Below are 27,279 nucleotides of genomic sequence, written 5' to 3'. Positions count from 1 at the left end.
TTGGCATTTTAATTATGATATGTCTTGGTGTAGTCCTCTTTGGATTCCTCTTGTTTGGGGTTCTTTGCACTTCCTGGACTTGTAAGTTGAGCCAGGTGGGAGAAGTTTTCTGTCATTATTTCTTCAAATAGGTTTTCAATGTCTTGCTCTCTCTCTTCTCTGGCACCCCATAAATTGGATGTTGGTATGCTTGAAGTTGTCCCAGAGGCTCCTTACACTATCTTCATATTTTTGGATTCTTTTTTCTTTTTGCTCTTCTGGTTGGGTGTTTTTTGCTTCCTCTTATTTCAAATCATTGACTTGATTCTTGCAATCCTCTAGTCTACTGTTGAATTCCTGTATGTTATTCTTTATTTTAGTCAGTGTATCCTTAATTTCGTACTGGTACTTTTCCATTTTTTTGGCATTCTCACTAAGATCCTTGAAGGTCTCCCTAATTCCCTTGGAGGTTTCTAGAAGATTCTTTATTAACCTTATAACTGTGGCTTTGAATTCTATATCCAGTAGTTTGCTTTCTTCCATTTCTTTCATTTGTGACGTTTCTTTGTCTCTGCCTTTTGGCTGCTTCCAGTATTTGTTTCTATGTAGCTGCTAAGTCTCCTTGAGTTGATAAGAGTGGCCTTGTGTAGTAGGTGTCCTATAGGGCCCAGTGGCTCAGCCTCCGCAATCATCTGAGGTGGACACTCTTGGTGCATCCCTTTGTGCGCCGTGTGCAGTCTTGTAGTTGAGCCTTGACTGCTGTTGGTGTCACTGGGAGGAATTGACCTCCAGGCCAATTGGCTGTGAGGACCAGCTGCAACTACAGTGAGAGAACTGCTGTGCAAGAGACACCCTTATGGGGCAGGACTTGCTTCATTGGGGCTTTGGTGCTCACTGAGTCTGCCCCTTGAGTGTGTCACTTATGGATGTGAAAAGTTGTAATCTGGTATTGTCTCACATTGACCACTGCATACACTGGGTCTTGGGTCTCCAGGGAGATGCAAAGCCAGCCGCTGCCTGGGGCCACCCAGCAGGAGCTAGAGAGATCTGTATATTCCTCTTCTTTGTATCTGGTTTGGAAGTGTCCATGCAAGGCCCAGTTGTGAAGCAAGGCAGGCTGGTGCTGGTACTGGCCTTGGGTCTTTTATTGAAAGTTTTGGGGCTCCCAGACCCAGCTGCAGCTTGTTTGACAGGTTTGCGGCTGAGAAAGGACAGGCCATTCATATGAAAAAGTCGCTGCGCACAACTTGGGTGGGGTTGTAAATTGGTTGGGGTGGGGTCTCAGGGAATCTCCAGGGTGGAACAAACAGAAATGGCTGCCAGTCAGCCCTGCACCTGGGGGAGGTCCCAGCACGGGAACAATGACCACTGCGAGCACCTCCATCTGGAATAAAGCAGCCCCTGAGTTCCTGCCCTGATGCCAGACAGTCCAGTTTCTCCCCATATGTGTCTCGGTCCCCCAGAGCCTCGCCCGGCACTGGAGCTCAGAGGAAGTGGGAGCTTGTAAATTCAGTTTGCGGTGCTGGCCTTTTAAGAGGAGCAGCTGGGTCTCCAGCAGCCTGTGTGTCACTCAGCCCCAATCCGCACTGGTTTTTACAGTCCGTAGTTCTTACTGCCCGTAGGGACTTCTTTCCCCAGCTCTGGAACCCTGGGCTGGGGGTCTGGTGTGGGCTGGGACCGCTCGCTCCTCTGGGCAGCCTCCACAGAGGTGATCTCCTCCCGATTAAAAAAGCAGCACACCCGGGTGCCGAACCAGCCCGTTCCGCGCCTCCGCACCTCCTACCAGTCTCAGTGTGCTTTCTTCTTTACCTCTCTAGTTGTAGGACTTCCGCTCAGCCAGCTTTCCCAAGGTTCTGGATGATAGTTGTTTTGTATTTTAGTTGTAATTTTTATGTGATTGTGGGAGGCAGCAAGTACAGGCATTTACCTGTGCTGCCATCTTGGTTCCTTCCAAAAATATTCCTTAAGAAGAGGAAGAATAAGCCCAGCCAGCATGGCTCAGTGGTTGAGTGTTGACCTATGAACTAGGAGGTCACGGCTTGATTCCTGGTCAGGGTATATGCCTGGGTTGTGGGCTCGAACCCCAGTGGGGGGGAGTGCAGGAGGCAGCTGATCAATGATTCTCTCTCATCATTGATGTTTCTATCTCTCTATCCCTCTCCCTTCCTCTCTGAAAGCAATACAAATAAATTTAAAAAAAAAGAAGAGGAAGAGGAGGAGGAAGAGATTAAAAATATGAACAATAAAATGGCAACAAATACATATCTATCAACAATTGAATCTAAAAATAAAAATAAATGAACAAGAAATCTAAGGAACAAAATAAACTGGTGAATAAAAAAGAATCACAGGCATGGAAGCATGGAACAGACTGACAAATCTCAGAGGGAATGGGGGCGTGGGAAGAGATTAATCAAAGATCTTACCTATGGACACAGACAGTAGTGTGGTGAAGACCTGGGGTAGGGTGGGAACCGGGTGGAGTGGGGCAATGGGGGTAAAAACAGGGACATCTGTAATACTCTCAAGAATAAAGATTTAAAAACAACAAAAAAATTCCCAATGAGGACAAACTTTTTTCAATTAGGAGTAGCATAATCTATTCACTTGATCATGGTGAAAATGTCCATGTAACTAGAAGTCTTTGATGATTTTCAAACTACACCATTATGTATCTCAGATGACAAGAGTCAAGAAAGCAATCACCACGATGCTATGGGAGAGGCACAAGGAAAGGGTCCCACCTCTGGCCGTGGCCTGGCACATGGTGCTGTCCCCAACCTGCAGGTGTTTGAGCAGCTGCATGGACTTGCCAGCCATGATGATCTGCTTCAGGACGGGTCTAAGGAAGGACACCATGGTGTGCTGTCGGCTGGAGGGCCCCTGGTCACTGCCAGAACTTGCACTGGCATTATCACTCATTTTTTCTTCATTTTCTGTCTTTTCTGATATACTGTACAGCGTGTACGTCGCATACCAAAAGTCTCTGTGATTTACTGGAACATTTTTGTTTCTATAGAGATTCAAAATAATTTAAATGTTAATTTCCCCCCCAAAACAACAGTATATGTGTTCTAGCTTAGTCATATCATCCAGACATTCCAAAACACAGTAACAGCAATTATTGCTAAAACGAAGCAATGTCCATGAATAACAGGGGATATTTTATCTGACTTCAGTTTAACATGGAAAAGTGGATAAATACACTGAAAAACTGAGGTAAAATCTAACTAAGTAGAAAGTTTCTTGAATTGGAATTAAACAAACTATGATGAATTTGTTCATCTCCTCTGAGGGTAATCTTCAGATTCCTCATCTTTTTCCCTACATAGATTCTTAACTGGACTGTTTTTGATTTTTTTAAATACTCGCCCAAGGATATATTTTCCACTGATTTTTAGAGAAAATGGAAGGGAGAGGGGAGAGACAGAGAGAAACACTGATGTGGGAGAGACAGAGAGATACACTCATGTGAGAGAGACACATCAATTGGTTGCTTCCTGCAGGCCCTCAGACCAGAGCTGGAAGCCTGCAATGGAGGTACGGGCCCTTAACTGGAATCGAGCCCAGGACTCTTCAGTCTGCAGGTCAATGCTCTATCTACTGAGCCAAACCGGCTAGGGCTGGACTGCTTTTAATAATGAAATGATAGATACTCATCACCATCTAAGAATAGTCAGAATACCATTTTTACAAAAATTGTCAAGAAAGATGAAACAGGACAGAAGGGACATGAGATTGACTTGAGGAAACGCTGGCTCCTTTATCTAGCACTGGAAACAGGGCCACCATTCTAGAACTCTGCGGAATCACAGCTGCCCTGTTTGCTCAGGTACATGGACAGCTGTCAATCAAACCTAAACAGTGCACAACTTCAGAGTTGAGATGCGGACGGTTCCACATGGCAGATTCTATTTGGAAAAAACAATTAATTGCGGGGTAGCTAATTTGGAGAAATAAATATATTAGAGGCCAATTCTGTAATATTGTCATACTTTTGTCTTACTGATGACTTATATTGGAATGACTGAAGCCTATTTGTTGTTACCTGAACTCATTGTATGAAAAGCAGTGTGCGTTTTACCAGACCAGCCCTTCATGAACACACTATCACTCAAAAATGTGATTTGCAAAGAAAAGCTGTGAACTGACATAAACTTGGAAAAATATATTTTGGGGCTGGGACTCAATGTCTTCTACTCGAATGGACGCAGGTGATTCTAACACAAGACAAAAGATGACGCCTATACCCATGAACCTGTGATTGCCGCAGTCACCTCTGGATGATGAATTCCCGGGCGCAGTCGCACAGGTGGCCGTGCACAATCCACTCGTCCACAATCTGCAGGTATGGCCTCACGGTTTCCACCCAGAGAGAGAAAAGCAGTGAGACCTGTGGAGACAGCGTGCACAGCCCACACTTACAGCACTCTCATCTCTGCATGAAATGAGTTGCAAACATTTCTGAAACACCTTTTTAAAAAATTACCAGATTTCTATTGTTTGAAACAAAAAATTAAAAATTAAAAACATGTTATAAGATCCTGACCAAAAAAACTCACCTATATGTGAGATGAGCACATATCTCTAGTCCATACCAGGGCCCTCCTGAGAGTGATGGTTACCCAGGGACGATAGGGATACAGTTTCCCTACCTAAATGGTGCAATTAGCAAGATGGCCATTAAGAATGAGGAAATGATTTCATTCTATTATACAAAAAAATTGCATAGCAGAAAGAAATTAACTGCCTTTGGACTAAACTGCAGCACAAAAATGTTGAGAAAACAGTACACTAACAAACTAGGAAATATACTTAAAATATGTACCACCATCCCACTTTCTGTTTCTATGAATCTGACTGCTCTAGGTGCCTGATATCATAGATTTGCATTTTTTTAAAATATATTTTTTAAAATATAATTTCAGAGAGGAAGGAAGAGGGAGAAACAGAAACATCATGATGAGAAAGAACCATTGATTGGCTGCTTCTTGCATGCCCCTGACTAGGGATTGAGCCCAGAACACAGGCAAGTACTCTGACCGGGAACTGAACTAAGACCTCCGGGTTAATACACTGAGTGGTCAGATTATTATGACCACCCCATCAGTACTTCGTTGGGCCAACTTTTGCCTTCAATACTGCGGTGATTCTTCTTTGCATTGACTCCACGAGATGTTGAAAGGTGATGTGAGGAATCTGACACCATGCCTGATGGCTCTTTTAACTTTGTCCCACAAATGCTCAATTGGATTGAGATCTGGTGATTGTGGGGGCCACCTAAGCAAGGTAAAGTCTCCCTCATGTTCTTGAAACCACTCCTGCACAATACGAGCACTGTGGCATGGTGCATTGTCTTGTTGGAAGAAGCCATCTCCATTGGGATACGCCATCAACATGATAGGATGAAGTTGATCAGCAACGATACTTTGTTAGGTGGTGCTATTCAGACGTTGTTCCACACGAATTAAAGGGCCCAAATCATGCCAGGAAAACATGCCCCAAACCATAACACTGCCCCACCAGCTTGAAGGGTTGTACTCATGCATGTGGGGTGCATGCTTTCATGCTGTTTCCACCAAATTCTCACTCTGCCATCTGCATGATGCAACTGGAAATGTGATTCATCGGACCACATGACTTTTTTCCAATGCTTGACTGTCCTATCCTTGTGTTCCTGTGCGAATTGGAGATGTTTTATCTTGGTAACTGCAGACAGCAAAGGTGTGCGAACAGGCCTTTGGCTTCCATATCCCATATGATGCAGTGCTCGGTTAATTTGCCTACAAACGTCAGGTGGACATAATAATCTGGCCACTCAGTGTAGATCAGTGGTTCTCAACCTTGGCTGCACATTAGAATCACCTGGGAATCTTTTTAAAATCCTGATTTCTGGGCCTCATTCTCCGGAAATTCTGTTTCTTTGTTATGGGGTGAGGCTAGGTCATTCCCTCATGCTGCAGAGGACATCGTTCGCAGCAAACCTTTGCTATTCAGGCAGTTTTGCTTGGAGGGAAGACAGCTGATCCACACTATTGGAAAACACCATGCCCCATGTGTGGAGTTTATGAGGTCCATTATGAGACTGAGAATAACAATAAGTCTCCAGGCAGAAGCAACTGCCCCACCCTGTTGGGAAACCTCTCGCTCCACCTCTGGATGACTAACTGAGGGCTACTCAAGACTGAACTCAATTAGTCTGCAGAGAGAGGAGAGTCTCTGGAGGCTTTGCATCTTTGTCTAATCTAACTAGTCAGAAATAGCATCTGACACTGTCCTGCACAAGAGACAGAGGCGTAGAGGAGTAGCAGATGTTCCTCATACGTAGTCACAAACTTTAACAGGCAGCCAAACTAGGGGGTCAGAAAAACAACCCCCAAATGAAAGAATAAGAGAATTCTCCAGAAGGAGAGATAAATGAGATGTAGATAAGAAACTTATCTGATACAGAGTTCAGAATAATGGCAAAGATGCTCAACAGCATGAGAAAAGATATAGTAATTATGAAAAAAAGAACAAGTGTAAATAAAGTATGACATAGAAGACATTGGAAAGAATACACAGCAGATTAGCAAAAGCTGAGTATCAGATCAGTGACTTAGAAGACAGGAAAGAAAAAAAAATCACTCAATCAGAGAACCAAAAAGAGAAAAAACAAAATACAGTGGGACAGCTTAAGGGAGCTGTGGGACAACATGAAATGCAACAATATTCGCATGATAGGTGTGCCAGAAGGGAAAGAAAGGGAGCAAGGTACAGATAATATGTTTGAAGAAATAATGGCAGAAAACTTCACTAGCTTGGTAAAGGAAAAAGTCACACAAGCTCAGGAGGCACAGAGAATCCCAAGAAAAAAGAACCCAAACAGGACCATGCCCAGACACAACACAATGAAGATGCCAAATTAAAGACAAAGAGAGAATTTTAAAGGCAGCAAGAGAAAAGCAATTTGATACCTACAAAGGAGCTGCCGTATAAGGCTGTCAGCTGATTTCTCTTCAGAAACTCTATAGGCCAAAAGAAAATTGCATGAAGTACTCAAGGTAATGGAAAGCAAGGATCTGAAACCAAGATTACTACATCCATCAAGTCTATCACTCAAAATAAATGGTGAAACAAAGAGCTTCCCAGACAAAAAAAAGCTAAAGGAGTTCATCACCACCAAGACAGCATTACAAGAAATGCTAAAGAGACTGCTATGAGAAGAAGAAATAGAAACCTAGGCATACAGAATTTAAATGGCAATAAGTAAGTATCTATCATGATAACCTTAAATGTAAATGAATTAAGTGCTCCAAACAAAAGACATTGGGTAGCTGAAAAAACATGGATAAAAAAACATGACCCAACTATATGCTGTCTACAAGAGGCCCACCTCAGAACAAAAGACTGACACAGGACTAGAGTGAAGGAATAGAAAAATTTTTTCATGCAAATGGAAACAAACAAAAAAAGCGGGGGTAGCAATACTCATATCTGAAAAAATAAACTCAAAATGAAGGCCATCACAAGAGACAACAAAGGTCACTACATGATACTAAGGAGATTGATCCAACAGGAGGATATAACCTTGGTAAACATATATGCACTCAATATATAAGCACCAAAATACATAAAAAAAAACTTTTAGAGGACTTTAAGGAAGAGACTGACAACAATACAGTCATAGTAGGGGACTTTAACACCCCACTGACTTCACTGGATAGATCTTCCAGACAAAAAAATTAACAAGCAAACAGTGACTCTAAAGGACACACTGCATCAGGAGGATTTAACTGACATTTATAGAACATTTCATCCCAAAGCAGCAGAATATACATTCTTCTCAAGTGCACATGGATCATTCACAAAGATAGACCACATGTTAGGACCCAAAACAAGTCTCTACAAGTTCAAGAAGATTAAAATCATATCAAACATCTTCTCAGATCACAGTGGAATGAAATTAGAAATCAACTACAGTAAAAAACACCCCCAAACATTCAAACACATGGAGGCTAAATAGCATGTTATTAAACAATGAATGGGTTGCCAATGAGATCAGCAAAGAAATAAAAAACTTCCTGGGAACACACAACAAACAAAAACCTCTGGGACACAGAAAAAGCAGTCCTGAGAGGGAAGTTCATAGCACTACAAGCATACCTCAAAAAAAAAGAAATATTAATAATGAACTATTTAACCCTACAACTTAAAGAATTATAAAGAGAACAATAATAGCCCAGAGTAAGTAGGAGGAAGGATATAATAAATATGAGAGCAGAAGTAAATTATACAGAGACTAAAAAAAAACAAAAAACAAAAAAAATAAATGAAAAAAAGAGCTGGTTCTTTGAAAAGATAACCAAGATTGATGAACTGTTAGCAGACTCATCAAGAAACAAAGAGCAAGGACTCAAATAAATAAAATCAGAAATGAAAGTAGTAAAGTAAACACTGATACCAAAGAAATACAAATAATTATAAGCAAACACTATGAACAACTAAATGCCAACAAGCTGGACAATGTGGATGAAATGGAGAAATTCCTAGAAAAATACAATCTCCTAAAACCGAATCGGGAAGAATCAGAAAACCTGAATAGGCCAATAACAACTGAGGAAATAGAAGCAGTAATGAAAAAACTCCCAGCAAACAATTTAAGTCTGGATGCTTCACAAGGGGGTTTTACCAAACATTCAAAGAAGATCTAATAACTATCGTCCTCAAACTATTTCAGAAAATCCAAGAGGAAGGAACACTTCCAAACACTTTTTATGAGGCCAGCATTATCCTAATTCCAAAACCAGATAAAGACACTACAAAGGAAGAGAATTACAGGCCAATATCCCTGATAAACCTAGATGCTAAAATCCTCAACAAAATGTTAGCAAATTGGATCCAGCATTACATTAGAAAGTTCATACACCATGACCAAGTGGCATTTATTCCAGGGATACCCACTTTCACCACTCTTATTCAACATAGCACTGGAAGTCCTAGCCACAATGATCAGACAAGAAGAAGAAATAAAGGCATCCAAATTGGAAAGGAAGAAGTGAAAATCTCATGATATGATACTGGACATAGAAAACCCTAAAGACTCCACCAAAAAAATACTACATTTAATAAATGAATTTGGCAATGTAGCAGGATACAAAACCAACACCCCAAAATCAATGCCGTTTTTATACACCAATAATGAATTTCCAGAAAGAGAAACTAAACAAACAATCCCATTTACCATTGCAAAAAAAAAAAAAAAAAAAAAAAAAAAAAAAAAAAAAAAAAAAAAAAAAAATTAAGGTACTTAGGAATAAACTTAACCAAGGAGGTAAAAGACTTATACTCAGAAATCTACAGTATATTGAAAAAAGAGACAGAGAAGATATAAACAAGTGGAAGAATATACTGTGTTCATGGATTGGTAGAATTAACATTAAAATGTCCATACTATACACGGTAATCTACAGATTCAATGCAATCCCTATCTTGTATGCCTTTTCAAATAACAAGAGAATATTTCACAGATCTAGAATAACAAGAGAATATTTCACAGATCTAGAATAAACACTTCAAACATTTATATGAAACTAAAAAAGATCTCAAATAGCTGCAGCAATCTTCAGAAAGAAGAACAAAGTTGGAGGAATCACAACACCAGATTTCAAGTTTACTCTAAAGCAGTGGTTCTCAACCTTCCTAATGCCGCGGCCCTTTAATACAGTTCCTCATGTTGTGGTGACCCCCAACCATAAAATTATTTTCGTTGCTACTTCATAACTGTAATTTTGCTACTCTTATGAATTGTAATGTAAATATCTGATATGCAGGATGCATTTTCATTGTTACAAATTGAACATAATTAAAGCATAGTGATTAATCACAAAAACAATATGTAATTACATATGTGTTTTCTGATGGTCTTAGGTGACCCCTGTGAAAGGGTTGTTTGACCCCCAAAGGGGTCGAGACCCACAGGTTGAGAACCGCTGCTCTAAAGCTACTGTGCTCCAAAGAGCCTGGTACTGACACAAGAAAAGGCATACAGATCAATGGAATAGAACAGAGACCCCAGAAATTGACCCAAGCCATTAGGCTCAATATTTGACAAAGGAGGCAAGAGCATACAATGGCGTCAAGACAGTCTTTTCAATAAATGGTGTTGGGAAAATTGAAAAGATACATGCAAAAAAATGAAACTAGACCACCAACTTACACCATACACAAGAATAAACTCAAAATGGATACAGGACTTAAATGTATGTAGTGAAACCATAAAAATCCCAAAAGAAACCATAGGCAGCCAAATCTCAGACATCTCTTGTAGCAATATGTTTATTAATACATCTCCTAGGACAAAAGAAACTAAGGAGAAAATAAACAAATGGGACTACATGAAAATAAAAAGCTTCTGCACAGCAAAAGAAACCATCAACAAAACGAAAAGAGCCCACTGTATGGGAGAACATGTTTGGCAATGATATATTTGATAAAGGATTAATATCCAAAATATATAAGGAACTCACAACTTAACAAAAGGAAGACAAACAATAAAAAAATGGGCAAAGGATCTAAATAGACACCTCTCCAAAGTGGACATACAGATGGCCAAGAGACATATGAAAACATGCTCAAAGTCACTGATCATCAGAGAGATGCAAATTAAAACGACAATGAGGTATCACCTCACTCCTGTCAGAATGGCTATCTTCAACAAATCAACAAATGATTAGTGCTGGTGAGGATGTGGAGAAAAGGGAACCCTAGTGCACTGCTGGTGGGAATGCAGACTGGTGCAGCCATTATGGAAAACAGTGTGGAGTTTCCTCAAAAAATTGAATATGGAACTGCCATTTGACCCAGTGATCTTACTTTTAGAAATATATCCTAAGAAACCCAAAACACCAATCAGAAAGAATGTATGCACCCCTATGTTCATAGCAACACAATTTACAATAGCGAAGATCTGGAAACAGCCCAAGTGCCCATCAGGAGATGAGTGGATAAAAAAGCTGTAGTATACTTATACCATGGGATACTATGCAGCAGTAAAAAAGAAGGATCTCTTATCTTTTGAGACAGCATGGAGGTACCTGGAGAGTATTATGCTAAGTGAAATAGGTCAGTCAGAGAAAGACAATTATCACATGATGTCACTCACATGTGGAATGTAATAAACAAAATAAAGTGATGAATGGAGTGGATCTAGAGACATGGAAGCATGGAACAGACTGAGGAATCTCAGAGGTAAGGTGGGGGGGCTGGGTGAGTGGGAGGTAATCAACCAAGGACCTTGTATGCATATATGCATGGCCCATTAACATAGACAATAGGGTAGTGAAGGCCTGGGGTGAGGGGCAGGGGTGGGCTGGTGGGGTCAATGAGGGAAAAAAGGGGACATGTAATACTTTCAACAATAAAGATTTAAAAAAAATGGTTATTGCAAATATCTATGTAATTTAGCTAGGTATTTTTCACATCTTGTTTTATGTTTTGCTTTGTCCTTTCCTCATCCTTTTGGTGATCATGGCAATTATAACTTAGAAGCTAATTTAAAAACCCTGCACAAGTGTCTGGCACAGCATGACTTAAGCACTGTTTTTACAAAAGCTATGACAGCTGTGCACCACTCCCTTAGCTGGGCAGAATAGAGCCACACACTTTAGACTAGATGAGGGCCCACATACGGTTTGCTCAGAGGCTTCTCCAACATCGTCATATTCAAGAATGGCCTTGTACAGGGTGTTAAGCAGGTGAGATGCCCGCACGACATTCCGAGTGTCCGGTGGGACTTCTGCTATTCCAGTGCTAAAGACTTTGTGCAGAACCTTCAGCTGAGCCAGTCGAGGTGACAACTTGTCCACTACTATGGCAAGAGTTATTGTTGTATCTGCAAATATCAAGAAATCAAACTCATTAGCCAGGAAAAATATGCTTTCAAATGTGTTCAGCCATTATGGAAAGGCAGAGCCAACAGAGGATGCTGGGTTTTCATCTTGTATCACAAAGGATTCATTTGCCTAAAGAAAGTACTTCCTAAAGGGGAGGAAAAAAAGGAGAAAAATAATGTATAAAGGAACTGACAGAAAAAGAAACACAAGTGATTCCTAAACATATAGAAAGATACTCAATCTCACTTGTAATAAAAGAATACAAATTAAAACTACATTGTGGGGAAAAAATCCCAGACTACAATGGGCTATTTCAGTGAGGGGAGGGTAGGGTGACTGACTACAGAGGGGGAGCAAGAGCAAGTCCCTCTGTGGGAATGGCACAACTCTGAGTCCCAAACATGGAGGTGATTATGTGAATCTACACATGCGACAAAATGTCGCCGACTGCACACAGGTATTACTAGCTCCTCCCCCCTCCCAACAAAAAAGCAAGTACCTGCAAACTGGTGAAACCCACATCAGGTCTGTAGATTGGTTAATCAATATGCCATGTCAATTTCCTGGTTTGGTAACAGACTGTAGTTATGTAACCCATAGGGGACGTGGGGTGATGGGAACACAGGACTCAGCACTACCCTGTGCAGTAGTTGTAAATAAAAGTTGAGGAGGAAACCGACACTGGGTCACCATTTCACACCTGTCATATTGGTATCAAAAAGTCTGATAACACACTGTTGGCAAGACTATGAGGAAACAGGTATTCATATATACTGCCTGTAAGAATGAAGTTACTTATCTGTACCTACTGAACAATGTGGAGGAATCTATCAAAATTACACATTCCATAACACCTCCTTGGCCCAGCACTTCCACCCTTACACACTGCAGATCAGTAGTTTTATTGCTAGCTTTACCCAGTGGCCAGATAAGTTTCTATTGAATGAGTACAAAAAACATCCTATATAATAAAGAGCTAATATGCAAATGGTCATCACACTCTCACACCCTCGTGCCAAAACTGCTCAGACACTTAACACTGGAGAGAGAGGAATGGGGACCAGCCAGGCACAAATGAGCTCGCGAGAGAGGAATGGGAACCAGCCAACCTGCTGCCCAGGAGAGGGACAAGCTGCCTGCCCCACGGTCCTGGGCACCTGTGGCTGCAGCTGGCCCAGGTAAAGCCTGCCTGGATCCTGGGTGCCTGCAGCTGGCCAGAGGGAGGGAAGCCCGGGTCGTGGGTGCCTGCGACGGGCCGAAGGAGGGAATCCTGGGTCCTGGGTGTGGGGTGAGGCAGAGGTGGTTAGGGGCGATCAGGCAGGCAGGCAGGCGAGCGGTTAGGAGCCAGCAGTCTCAGATTGTGAGAGGCAGTCGGACATCCCCAGAGGGGTCCCGGATTGGAGAGGGTGCAGGCCGGACTGAGGGACAACCCCCCACCCCCCCGTGCATGAATTTAGTGCACCGGGCCTCTAGTTTTACAGAAATGTTAAAGGCAAGCTTTAAAATTAACACATTGTATGCGGGAAACGTATTTATACGTTTTACTTTGACTGTAAGAAGTAGAGCCACCTGTTAGAGCGCGATAAAAACTACCCGCAAACCATGTATTAAATACCCATTGCATTTTGAAGTTATTGATTACATGTTCTTACAAGCTAATATCTTTTTAAAGTATGATACTTTGTAAAACACTGTGTAATATGAAAACATGAGAATTCTCGTGATCTGTCTGCAATGTGTTAAGAATTTATGCTATAGATAACTTGCTGCACACGTGCACTGTGAATTATACATAAGAGGTTATCACTGCAGTAGTTGGCAATAGCAAAAGATCAGAAACAACCTAAATGTCCACCAAAAGGGGCCTTGGCTGGTAGCTCAGTTGGTTAGAGCATTGTTCTGATACACCAAGGTTGCGGGTTCGATCTCCGGTCAGGGCCTATACAAGAAGCAATGAACAAATGCATGGATGGGTGGAACAACAAATCAATGTTTTTCTCTTTCCCTTCCTCTCTCAAATCTATATATTAAAAAAATAAAAAATAAAAATGAGGAGGCTCTTTATATACTTACTAGAGGCCCAGTGCATGGATTCATGCACAGGTGGGATCCCTCGGCCTGGCCTGTGGGGATGGGGCCAAAACTGGCTCTCCGACATCCCCCAAGGGGTCCCAGATTGCGAGGGCAGTTCTTGGGTGATGCACACCGGAATTGGGCTCCCTCCTCTCTGGTTCCTAGTGCGTCACCCGAGAACCGCAGCTGCCAAGTCACAGCAGTTCGGCAGCTCCTGCATTGAGCGTCTGCCCTCTGGTGGTCAGTGCGCATCATAGCTATTGGTTGAATGGTTGACCAGTTGCTTAGGCTTTTATATATATACTAGAGGCCCGTTGCACGAAGAGATTCGTGCAATAGGCCTTCCCTTCCCCTGGCTGCCAGCACTGGTTTTCCTCCGGCACCCGGGACCCAGGACTTTGCTCCAACTGGAGCCTTCAGTCTTCGCTCAGCCGCTTTGCCCCTACGTGTGCAAATTAACTACCATCTTTGTTGGGTGAATTTGCATACTCTCCTGATTGGCTGGCGAGCGTAAGAGAGGGATGGTTAATTTACATGTTTGTCTATTATTAGGTAAGACTAGAGGCCCGGTGCACAACATTCGTGCACTAGGGGTGTGGGGGTCCCTCAGCCCGACCTGCACCCTCTCCAATCTGGGAGCCCTCACCAATCTGGGAGTTTCTGTCTGTCTTTGAAATCATATGAGCAAATTGTCTGAGACCCCAACTCAGTTTGGTTTGTTGCTCATAGAACAATAGAGGCATTTTTTTTTCTTTGCTTCATTGGTGGAGATTTCCTGTAAGTTTTAGGATATCTTCCCCATAATTTTTCCTAGACACTCTGATTTTACTTATGTCTCTCACCTTTGCTTTCCCTCCATCCCCCACCGCAACAGTAACTTGCTCCAGGCTCACTTTGCTCTAGTGTCTAGGAGATCTGTCTGCCACCAGAACTACGATTCCCAGCATTCCTGGTGCTCCCCGCGCTCTGGGTTTCCACTTCCGGCCCTGGGGCTGCCACCAGAACTACTATTCCCAGAATTCCTGGTGCTCCCCACGCTGCTGGGAATGACCGAGGGAGCCACATCCTCCCAAGCTGCCGGCTCTCCTGCTCTGGTCTCTGCCTGGCACTTGTGTATGCAAATTAACCTGTCATCTTTGTTGGGTTAATTTGCATACCCACGCCTGATTGGCTGGTGAGTGTAGCAGGATGGTCAATTTACATGTTTCTCTTTTATTATATAGGATATATACATAGATAAGGTAGTAACCTTTTTTAAAATATATATTTTTTATTTCAGAGAGAGGAAGGGAGGGGGAGAGAGATAGAAACATCAATGATGAGAGAATCACTGATTGGCTGCCTCCTGCACTCCCCTTAATGGGGATCAAGCCCACAACCTAGTCATGTGCCCTGACCGGGAATCGAACCGTGACCTCTTGGTTCATAGGTCGATGCTCAACCACTGAGCCATGCTGACTGGGTATAAGGTACCAATCCTAAAAATTTAAATGAGAAATGATTTGAAGGAGGCAGTTAATAGACATCTAGGTATGCACATATGAACAGGCATTGACAACATGTATTTAAGTTCTCTCAGGGAGGGTGTACCAGACACTGATCACTTGGCTGCCTCTAGGGAGAGGAACTGAGTACTCATCTGGACAATTGGAGCAGGAAGAAAAGTTTTCACAGTCTTTCGTTACTGTTTGTATTTTTAAAGATATGAACAGCTTAAAATATAAATTTAAAATAATTTAAAAAATGAATGTACTCATAACAATTATTTGCCATGTAATTTTCAAACTTTATATCAATTAACAACCTAAATGGCATTCAAAGTATGTTGTGTTTCAAAGGGAAGAACATTTCAATACCGTTATTGATGATACACTTCTCAATTTCTGTAAGTTCTTCTTTGAAAGTAATAAAGTATTTGTATAGGGCCCACATGAAAGCCTGGTAAGTTCGAAAGGGAGCTTCCGTCAGCTTCTTAAGGATGGATCCATTCCCAGGAAGCGTATGCTCGGAGCTGTGCCCCATGACTTCATCGATGAACTCCTGGAGTCGGAACACAACCTGGCCATAGGCTGCTATCTGCTCCAGCACGGACCGCAAACAGCTCTGTGGTCAGATGAAATGAGAAAAAAAACTGCAATTATTAAAGTCAGTCTCTGTAAGCACTCAAATTCATATCCCCCTCACTGTAAAATATTTCTTTCATGACTGTTTTGAACACTATGCTGAGGAGATGACAAACTATTAAAGCAAATATTTAGACTCAAAGGATACTGTGAGCATTAATTTCTACAGAATATAGAATTATGGCTTCTACTTTTTAAAAACACATTTCTGGTAAATGCACTACAGGCAACAACAACAAAAAAATTACAGTATACAGCTTTCCCAATACACAATGATGAATAAAAAAGACAAAACACAAATTAAAACTAAATGTAATATCACAAACAATACTAAAGAATTCTCTAAGCACTGTTAAGATGTAAAACTTAATTTGCCTTTTAGATCTTAAATATATTTAGTAGTTAGTTTTAATAATGAAAAACGTTCTAGTTATATAAAGATGAACTACATAAATCCGATCATTTAATTGAAACTATAATAAATACAAATCACTTACATGTGTCAAATGGGTCACTATTATATTGTTTCTCACATTTACCTTCCCATCTATCAACTGAAATATAAAGAGCTTTTTGACCCCTGAAAGTAACCTGAAATGAAATAAAAAAAATGAGTGTATTTTAGTCTAGAAAAATATTCACTCCTGCAGGGTGGGGAACCTTCCTTCTGCCAGGAGCCATTTCGATATTTATAACATCATTTTCAGCCATACGTAATTACCAACTTAAACATTAGCCTGTTCTATTTGATCAAACATTTATTTTTTTTAATTTAATTTTTATTTTTTTATATATATATTTTATTGATTTTTTACAGAGAGGAAGGGAGAGGGATAGAGAGTTAGAAACACTGATGAGAGAGAAACATCAATCAGCTGCCTCCTGCACACTCCCTACTGGGTATGTGCCTGCAACCAAGGTACATGCCCTTGACCAGAATCGAACCTGGGACCCTTGAGTCCTCAAGCCGAGGCTCTATCCACTGAGCTAAACCGGTTAGGGCTGGTCAAACATTTAATTAGCTCTCCCCTAATGCCTAGGTAGGGCCAGAGGGAATGATTTCTCAGGCCTTATATGGCCTGCAGACAGGACGTTCCCCAGCCCTGCACTACAGTAGTGATAAGACATTTTAACAAAAGACTCAAAATTGAGCAGTTGAGGCAGAGGTCAGATAAGTTGAAAACAGAAGACATTAATCTCTTAATCTGATTACCATATCACTCAAGATAATCTTAATATTGTCTTAGAGAGAAGTTCAAAGCAGTGTTTTTTTTAATCTTTTTTAAAAAAATTAAATCTTTATTGTTCAGATTATTACAGTTGTTCCTCTTTTTTCCCCCCATAGCTCCCCTCCACCCAGATCCCACCCCACGCTCCGCCCTCACCCCGCCCCCACTGTCCTCATCCATAGGTGCACAATTTTTGTCCAGTCTCTTCCCGCATCCCCCACACCCCATTCCCCCGCAAGAATAGTCAGTCTACTCCCTTTCTATGCACCTGATTCTATTATAATCACCAGTTTATTCTGTTCATCAGATTACTTATTCACTTGATTTTTAGATTCCCTTGTAGATAGATGTGTATTTGTTGTTCATAATTTGTATCTTTACCTTCTTCTTCTTCTTCCTCTTCTTAAAAGATACCTTTCAGCATTTCATATAATACTGGTTTGGTGGTGATGAACTCCTTTAGCTTTTCCTTATCTGTGAAGCTCTTTATCTGACCTTCAATTCTGAATGATAGCTTTGCTGGATAAAGTAATCTTGGTTGTAGGTTCTTGGTATTCAGCACTTTGAATATTTCTTGCCATTCCCTTCTGGCCTGCAAAGTTTCTGTTGAGAAATCAGCTGACAGTCGTATGGGTATTCCCTTGTAGGTAATTGAGACTCTTTCTCTTGCTGCTTTTAAGATTCTCTCTTTGTCTTTTGCTCTTGGCATTTTAATGATGATGTGTCTTGGTGTGGTCCTCTTTGGATTCCTTTTGTTTGGGGTTCTCTGCACTTCTTGGACCTGTAAGTCCATTTCTTTCACCAGGTGGGGGAAGTTTTCTGCCATTATTTCTTCAAATAGGTTTTCAATATCTTGCTGTCTCTCATCTTCTGGCACCCCAATGATTCTGATGTTGGTACGCTTGAAGCTGTCCCAGAGGCTCCTTACACTATCTTCGTATTTTCGGATTCTTTTTTCATTTTGCTTTTCCGGTTGGGTGTTTTTTGCTTCTTCGCATTTCAAATCTTTGACTTGATTCTTGCGCTCCTCTGGTCTGCTATTGGGTGTCTGTATAATATTCTTTATTTCAGTCCGTGTATGCTTAATTTCTAGTTGGTTCTTTATCATAGCATCGAGGGTCTCATTAGTTTTCGTGACTCTCTCCTCAAGTTTATTGACAGCTTCTAGCACATTTTTGCAAGCCCTCAAAATTGCGATTTTTAGCTCTATATCCTCCATTTCTGTCATGTTTTTTTGTCTCCGCATTTTTTATGCTTTCTTGGTGCACCCCCTAGTGGTCTTTGTGCGCAGTCTTGTTCTAGTTGAGCCTTGATTGTTGTAGTTAATACTAGAGGGATTTGACCACCAGGCCGACTGGCTGTGTGAATCAGCTGTGTCTGCCGCGGAAAACTTCTGTCCTCTGGGGAGGTGCTAATCTAGCCTTTGCCTGAGGCGATCCGGCAAATGGCTCTGCGCAGGGCTTGGGCGGGGCGGGCTCAACAGGGCGGGCGGAGGGAGCGGTTATAGCCCCTCTCAGTCCCGTTCCCAGAGGCTCTGCTTCTCAGAACCCCAGGAACCGCTGCAAACCTCGGAGAGAAAGCTGCCCTCACGTTCCAACTGATGCCAGACAATCCCGCTTCTCCCGTTTGAGTCCGAGTCCCCAGCGATTCGCCTGCCTGAGGCTACCCAGCAGGAGCTACGAAGAGATCTGCAGATTCCCCTTCCTTGTTTGGGGTTTGGAGGTGCCCAAATGAGGCCCAGCTGTGAAGCAATGCAAGCTGCTGTGGGGCCTTGGGCCTCCTCTTGGAAGTTCTGGGTCTGTCTGGCCCAGCTGTAGTTTGTTAGGTAATTTTCAGATTGCAAAGGGCCAGGGCATTCGTATGCAAAAGCCTCTGCCGCAGCTTGGGTGGGGCGGGGTCTCAGGGAATCAACAGGGCAGAGCAAACAGCTATGGCTGATCCTCAGCCCTGCCTTAACAGGCCCCAGGTCTCAGTGTCCCGGTAATTGCTGCAAGCACCTCTGAGAGAAAGCCGCCCTTGAGTTCCGAGTTCTGCCCGCTGCCAGACAGTCCAGTTTCTCCCTGTATGAGTCTGGGTCCCCAGAGACTCACCCGGAACTGGAGTTCAGAGCAGTTGGGGGCTTGTGACTCCCTCCCGATTCAAAAAGACAGCCGCATCCTCAGTTGACAGCCCTTGCCGGGTGCGCCTCCGTACCTCTGCACTTCCGCACCTCCTCTGAGTCTCAGTGTGCTTTTCTCTTTCCTTCTAGTTGTAGAATTTCCACTCAGCCAGCCTTCCTGTGGTTCTCGATGATGTCCGTTTTGTCTGTTAGTTGTATTTTTGTATTTGTTGTGGGAGGCAGCAATTTCAGGTGTTTACCTATGCCGCCATCTTGGTTTCTCAAAACAGTGTTATCAAAGCCTTTCCTCCCAGAGGAGATGGTCCCACAGCTCTTCCTGCTTTTAGAAGGTCAACATTACCCTTTCTGCAGAAGGGACCAGAACTGGAGATCTCCATAGTGACAACCGCTACATGCTGAGCTTTTCATCTCCATTTTGTGTGACACAATCTGATTTCTTAGATTCCTGGTTTGCAGTTATGAGGCACAGGCTTTCACTCTGCCTATTACAAGCGGTAAGCAGCAAACTAGGAACCTTGCTTTGAACTCAGATATTAGAAAAGTGATAGCTTAACCCAATTAAATCAGATAGTAAGCTATTCAAAATAAAAAAGAAGTAAATATATCAAAACCGTCATCTCCATGGCTGAAAATGCAGTGTGGGCTTCCTGAGTTCAGGTATCCACTGGGGATTCTTTAGGATTCATACCGAATGGCCTGTTTCTAGGTAACAGATGAAAAAACCCTGAACACTTTTCTTTAAAAATGAACATTTTGCTTCTCACTAATAAAGTCTTCTATTAACTGGGTGAACAGGACTCACCATAGGGTTTCCCGAATAACCTGTGTCTCAGTAACAAAAACTCTGTCATCTGGAACATATAACGGGTCACTGCTGTACAAGTGCTGGTCCCTATTAGAAATCAAACAGCAAATGTTAATGAAAAAGTTTCTCATTTAATAAAATTACCTCTCAAAGAATATATGAAATTTAGAGGTAATTTAACCAGTGATCAATAAACAAGTAAACACGATACAAACTGTAAATGCCCTCCCATATTCATTTTCACAAATCAACTAAAATACTCCTGAAGAAGCACTTTCAGAGCTATCCCAATTGTTATGTTTATTGCTGATTGTATAGGGCCCACATGAATATTTAAAGTATGTATTATTTGTGGGTTTTTTGGGTCAAAATGGCTATCGTACTTTTATTGACATAAAAGTATTTTTTTTTAAAATATATTTTATTGATTTTTTACAGAGAGGAAGGGAGAGAGATAGAGAGTTAGAAACATCGATGAGAGAGAAACATCGATCAGCTGCCTCCTGCACATCTCCTACTGGGGATGTGTCCGCAACCCAGGTACATGCCCTTGACCGGAATCGAACCCGGGACCTTTCAGTCCGCAGGCCGACGCTCTATCCACTGAGCCAAACCGGCTTCGGCCATAAAAGTATTTTTAAAAATTTATTTTCCAAAAGACAGGCCAACAAAGCCTAAACTTTTTATTTCACCAGCCAGCCTGATGCTGCAATTTAAAATCTTCAAGGTCCACACAAATAGTATTCAGACTTCCTTCTTCTAGGGAACAGAGGGAGCAGAGGTCAGCCTCAGGCTATGTGCTAATAGGACATTTCTCTGCTAGTCTGTTACACAGGCACTAGCCACGCTTCTTCTTTTTGAATTGATTGTTATTTATTTTATTCATAAATCTGTTTATTTATTTACCTCACCTGAGGACATGCTTAGAGAGAGGAAGGGGGGGGAGAGTGAGTGAGAGAGAGAGAGAGAGAGAGAGAGAGAGAAAGAAACATCAATTGGCTGCCTCCTGCATGCACACTGACTAGAGATTGAGCCCACAACCTGGGCACATGTGCCTTGACCGGAAATGGAACCTGTGACCTTTCAGTGCATGGGATGACGCTCAACCAACTGAGCCACACCAGCTAGGGCTGGCCACACTTCTTATTCAGCCAGAGAATGGATTTCTGTCTCAGTGAATGGCAAGAAGATTCACAAACCTGTGGTCAGAGTGTCCTGGGTCTCCCTCAGGGTAAGCTGGATATTTGTGAATGAGGGTGTTGCACATGATCAAGGTGAATTAAGCTCTATAAAAAACTCCTCTCTCCCTTAGTGGTAGTGAGCTGCTCCTAGAATCCAGGAAGGCCCACACCCACACCTCTTCCACACATGGCCAGCTCCTCATGCACAGCTATATGGGAAGCACAAAACGCTTTGTGAACTCTTTTTTGAAGGAGGAACTTGGGAAAGTTGTGCGATGGATTTTCTCACCAGCAAAAACTATGTATCTACACACACACTGAGACACACATACATGTCTATTTTCAAGAAAATTTTCTTTTCTATGACCTCAGACTCTCAGAATGCAGCCACCCCCAGGCTGAGACAGTCTAGTCTAGCCACTGCACAGAACTGGCGCAGCAACACATATAAGGCTTCTGTGCTGTCTCACAAACACAGAAGGCAGGGGAAAAGGGTGGCTACTCAAGGGGGATTGGCTTTTTGTCTGAAATCTAATCTAATTGGCCACACTGTTAGGTCCAGGTTCTGCCCAGCCCCCTGTGGCAAGAGGGAGTGACTGAGTGGGTACAAGAAGCATTTCTCACCAAGTCTCTGTGGGCGCGGCTTCTCAAAGCCCTGCAAAAGCCTGGTGCAGCACAGCAAGGGGCAGTGCTGACAGTGGCCGAACATCAGTGTCGGCAGAACATCAGTCCAAGGAGCTGAGGGTACAACAAAGCCCCATTCCTATCACCAAAGAAAAAGACTTCACTCTGCTGAGGGAGCCAAGCCAGTGAGGCAGGAAGGTAGCCAGAGGCAGTACAGCCCCTCTGTGATGCTGGCTCAGGGGGTATCCCAGAGTAAAATCCTACTGCCCTCACTGCATGGAAGAAATACAGAGTCCTTTGGGAGAGGCAGCAACACAGATGATATGCCCAGAGTAAGCTGGGTATGAATTCAGTGCCATCTGCTGAGCGAGGTCCCAAGCCTTGATACAGAAGTCTTCGCGACCCCTGACAGCGTGTGTGCCAGAGGGAGGACAGTCACAGCAGCACTGTGCCATTGTGCTCCTGCTTGCAGAACTTGACAGTGAGTGTCTCATTCTCATCCAGCTCCCACAATTCAACAAACAGCATCTGATTGGAAGCCACTAGAATCCAGGTGAGGTCAGTCCCTGGCCTCTGAGTGCACTGCAGTGGAGCAGAAGCCTTCACTGGGGCAGCACAAGGGCCTTGAAAAGCCAGAGGGAGCCAGCCTAGCAGCAGCCACTCAGGCTGGGGCCTCGGGCAGGAGTGCCTCATCTGACCGGTACCACCCAGACTCCAACTGCCACTTGGTATAGATGGGTGTGTTAGGGAGAAGGTTCCAGGGGACGTGAGGGAAGGTGGGGTTTCTTCTGCATCTTTACTGTGCCAATTCCAACCTAGACCCAAACTAGATATCAACAGAGATTAAACTCTGGCAGTCCATAACCAAAATTTCTCCTATTAACACATTAAATGAAAAATCGAGCTTCTTACCAGACAGCAGCTAAATTGGAGTGCAAATGCAAACTATGAGGAAACCTCGAGGATTGAGCTGTCCAGTACTGATAGACCACATGCTGCTCCAGCCAGCTTCGGGCATCTGGCTCATCCACTAAAGGGAATTTAACATATGTAAGTTATAAGTTAACAAAAAAACCCACTTGATCAACTTTGCCACAATATCTGAACTTACAAGTCCCTTCAAATATTCAACAGAAAAAGGCTCTTTAAAATAACAGCTACCACCCTGGCTGTTGAGATTGCAGGCTCAATTCCAGGTCAGAGCACATACCTAGGCTGTGGGTTCAATCCCAAAAGACAAGGTGCATATGGGAGGCAACTGATGAATGTCTCTCTCTCTCTCTCTCTCTCTCTCTCTCTCTCCTCTCTCTCTCTCCTCTCTCACCTCCCCACCCCCCTCTCCTTTCTTCTCTCTCTAAAATCAATAAAACATATCCTCGGGCGACAAAAAGAGCAGCTACCTGACATTTGTATATATAACCACTTATTTAAAACCATATATTAAAACATAGCTAACCCAAGTTCAGGTCAAGATGGCGGAGTAGGTGTAAACACTGTGCTTAACCTCCTCCCACAACCACATCAAAATTACAACGAAACTTAACAGAACTGCCACCATTGAGAACCGCCTGACATCTAGATCAGTGGTTCTCAACGTTCCTAATGCCGCGACCCTTTAATACAGTTCCTCATGTTGTGGTGACCCCCAACCATAAAATTATTTTCGTTGCTACTTCATAACTGTAATTTTGCTACTGTTATGAATCGTAATGTAAATATCTGATATGCAGGATGTATTTTCATTGTTACAAATTGAACATAATTAAAGCATAGTGATTAATCACAAAAACAATATGTAATTATATATGTGTTTTCCGATGGTCTTAGGTGACCCCTGTGAAAGGGTCGTTTGACCCCCAAAGGGGTCTCGACCCACAGCTTGAGAACCGCTGGTCTAGATGAACAGAAGTCCCATAGAAAGAAGTCACATCAAGACTGGCAAGAGCAGCAGAGACATGAAACCCATGTGTGGCAGCTGAAAATCATGGGATATCTCAGAGGCAGAGGTACCCCTGAGTTTAAGGAGTCCCAGCCCCACACCAGGCTCCCCAGCCCAGGGTTCCAGCGCCAGGAAGAGGAGACCTCACCATGTTTGGCTATGAAAACCAGCGGGGATTCTGTCCATCCAGGTGAGACGGGAGCCTGCTAGAATCCAAGGCACCCACTTAAAGAACCTATGCATAGACTCATTTGCCAAGATACAGAAGCACCCTAAGTGTCCACTGATAGACAACTGGATAAAGAAGTGGTACAGATATATACAATGAAGTTCTCAGCCATAAAAAAAGAATGAAATTTTACCATTTTTGACAACATGGGTGGGCCTTAAAGGCAATATGCTAAATGAAGAAAGTCATACAAATACCATATGATTTCACTTATATGTGGAATCTAGAAAACAAAGTAAATGAACAAAACAAAAACTAGACTCCTAGATACAGAGAACAGGGTGATGGTAGCCAGATGGGAAGGGATTAAGAAGCAGAATGTAAGGCACAGCATGGGAAATAGAGTAAAAAATATTGCACTGACTATGTGTGGTGTCAGATGTGTTCAAAACTTATGAGGGACAGATTCTAAAACGGCAGCAGAGTAAGTGGATGCTCATGGACACACTGCCAGGACCAAAGTGGAAATACAACTAAAATACAGAAAAACTTCCTGAATAATCAACTGAAGACCAGCTGGAGAGAAGCCTGATAACCAAGGACAGAAAGTGGAGACCACACAGAGACTGGCAGGAGGGGCGGAGGCGCGAAAGGGCTGGCCGGGCGCCCACAGACAGCAGCTGAAGGTCTGGAGAGAGATCTCAGCTGGGGGAGGGGTTGCCACTGAGAACTCTGGGGTCTAAACCCTAAGCTGGGCCCCCCAGCAGAGAGCACCACAACTGAGAAAGGTGCCCACATAACATCTGATTGTGAAAAGCAGCAGGGTTGCTGTGTGCCAGGGAGAGACGGCTAGAAATGCAGGGACCCTCTTAAAGGGCCAGTGCGCAAAATTCCATGTGCAGCCACTCACTGTGTTTTCTGGCAGAAGGAGGACAAAGTTGACTGGAGCTGAATGAGCAGAAGCCAGGATCAGGGGCTCTGGGGTTAGAGTTCAGAAGGCAGACACCCCGGTTTCCTGTGCTGAGTCATTGCCTCACACTGCAGAGGACACCTTTCTCTGGTGACCTTTGCTACCCAGGCAGTTTTTGCCTGGGGGGTGGTGGTGGGTGGGAAGGCAGTTGCCCCACCTATTGGAAAACCCTTTGCCCCAACCTGTGGAGTTTCTGAGGCCCATTATGAGACTGAGAGTAACAATCAGCATGCAGGCAGAAGCAATTGCCCCACCCTGTGATCGATAGCCTGAGGTTAATCAAGACTGAATACAACCAGACTATAGGCCGAGGCAGGTCTCTGAAGGATTTGAGTTTTTGCCTGATCTGCTTCTGGACCTGGGCTTGGGAAACCAGACCTTCGTGTACATCTTGGTCCTTTCCAAAGGCACCCGGCCCCAACAGAGGGAGCCACAAGCTGTGGATTGCTGATAGCTCCAAACAGTGTACTCAGGGCCAGTCAGAAACAGCATCTGACACTGTCCTGCACTAGAGGTTGGGAGGCGTAGCAGGTCCACCTAATACACAGACACAAACCCAAACAGGCAGCCAAAATGGGGAGACAAAAAACAAGCCCCAAATGAAAGAACAAGATAATCCTCCAGAAAAAGAGCTAAATGAAACGGAGATAAGAAATCTATCAGACATAGAGTTCAGAATAATGATGGCAAAGGTGCTCAGCATGAGAAAAGATATCGTAACTATGAAGAATGACATAGCACTAATAAAGAATAATTTAAAAGGATTCAACAGTAGAGCACTCTCAGATTCAAATCAATAATATGGAATATGAGGAACCAAAAAACACCCAATCAGAACATCAAAAAGAAAAAATACGAAGATAGTATAAGGAGCCTCTGGGACAACTTCAAGCATACCAATATTCGTATTAATAGGGGTGCCAGAAGGAGGAGGAGAGAGAGGGGGCGGAGGAGGAGGAGGAGGAGGAGAGAGAGAAAGAAAGACACTGAAAACATATTTGAAGAAATAATGACAGAAAACTTCCCCTACCTGGTAAAAGAAACAGACTTACAAGTCCAGGAAGCACAGAAAGTCCCAAACAAGAGGAACCCAAAAGAGACCCACACCAAGACACAGCATAATTAAAATGCCAAGGGTTAAAGACAAAGAGAGAAGCAGTTAGTTACCTACAAGGGAGCTCCCATATGACTGTCAGCTGATTTCTCAACAGAAACTTTGCAGGCCAGAAGGGAGTGGCAAGAAATATTCAAAGTGATGAATAGCAAGGACCTACAACCAAGATTACTCTACCCAGCAAAGATCATTTAGATGAAGACCAGATAAAGAGCTTCACAGACAAGAAAAAGTTAAAGGAGTCCATTACCACCAAACCAGTATTCCATGAAATGTTGAAGGGTACTGAAGAAGAAAGGAGAGAAAAAAGGAGAAGAAGCAGAAAAAGAAAAATATCAACAATAAGATGACAATAAATACATATCTATCACCAATTGAATCTAAAAATCAAAATATATGAACAAAGAATCTAATGAAAAAAATAAACTGATGAATAAAATAGAACCAGAGGCATGGAAACATGGAATAGAATGACAAATTTCAGAGGGAAGAGGTTAGGGGAGTTGGGGAGAGATTACCCAAAGATCTTATATGCATACTAGAGGCCCTGTGCACAAAATTCATGCACTCAGGGTGAGGGGGGCCCTAAGCCCGGATTGCGAGAGGGCACTGGTGCAAGATTGGGGCCGGGGAGGGACGTGGAAGGTTGGCGAGCAGGGGAGAGACTGTGGGAGGCCTCCAGGGCATGTTTGGCCAGTCAAGCTCAGTACTGATCAGCCGGACCCCAGCAGCAAGCTAACCCACTGGTCAGAGCGTCTGCCCCTGGTGGTCAGTGCATGTCATAGCGAATAGTCAACTACCCCCTGGTGGTCTTCATAGCAAGCATGTCATAGCAAGTGATTGAGCGAACTTAGCATATCATTAGCATATTATGCTTTAATTGGTTGAACGGATGACTGGACAGAGCATATTAGGCTTTTATTATATAGGACTAGAGCAGTGATGGCGAACCTTTTGAGCTCAGCGTGTCAGCATTTTGAAAAACCCTAACTTCACTCTGGTGCCGTGTCACATATAGAAATTTTTTGATATTTGCAACCATAGTAAAACAAAGATTTATATTTTTGATATTTATTTTATA

General features: G+C 42.9%; 1 protein-coding gene across 5 annotated transcripts in view; it reads right to left on the bottom strand.

Moving 5' to 3' along the window:
• TUBGCP5 (tubulin, gamma complex associated protein 5) overlaps positions 1 to 27,279 on the bottom strand; it is a 135,985-nt gene that overhangs the window by 42,626 nt on the left and 66,080 nt on the right. For all 5 annotated transcript variants that reach the window (XM_014529523.1, XM_014529522.1, XM_014529518.1 and 2 more), the window contains 7 exons: positions 22,919 to 23,036; positions 20,199 to 20,288; positions 16,546 to 16,639; positions 15,782 to 16,028; positions 11,649 to 11,851; positions 4,257 to 4,372; positions 2,724 to 2,992 (listed from right to left, as the gene is read on the bottom strand). In XM_014529523.1, the coding sequence (XP_014385009.1) occupies positions 2,724 to 2,992; positions 4,257 to 4,372; positions 11,649 to 11,851; positions 15,782 to 16,028; positions 16,546 to 16,639; positions 20,199 to 20,288; positions 22,919 to 23,036 (1,137 nt within the window). The remainder of the gene's footprint in view (positions 1 to 2,723; positions 2,993 to 4,256; positions 4,373 to 11,648; positions 11,852 to 15,781; positions 16,029 to 16,545; positions 16,640 to 20,198; positions 20,289 to 22,918; positions 23,037 to 27,279) is intronic.

This window comes from Myotis brandtii, unplaced genomic scaffold (assembly GCF_000412655.1).
Source record: "Myotis brandtii unplaced genomic scaffold, ASM41265v1 scaffold684, whole genome shotgun sequence".
Lineage (NCBI taxonomy): Eukaryota > Metazoa > Chordata > Mammalia > Chiroptera > Vespertilionidae > Myotis > Myotis brandtii.
Note: the sequence above shows the minus strand (reverse complement) of the source record. Positions and strands in the feature narration are given on the sequence as shown.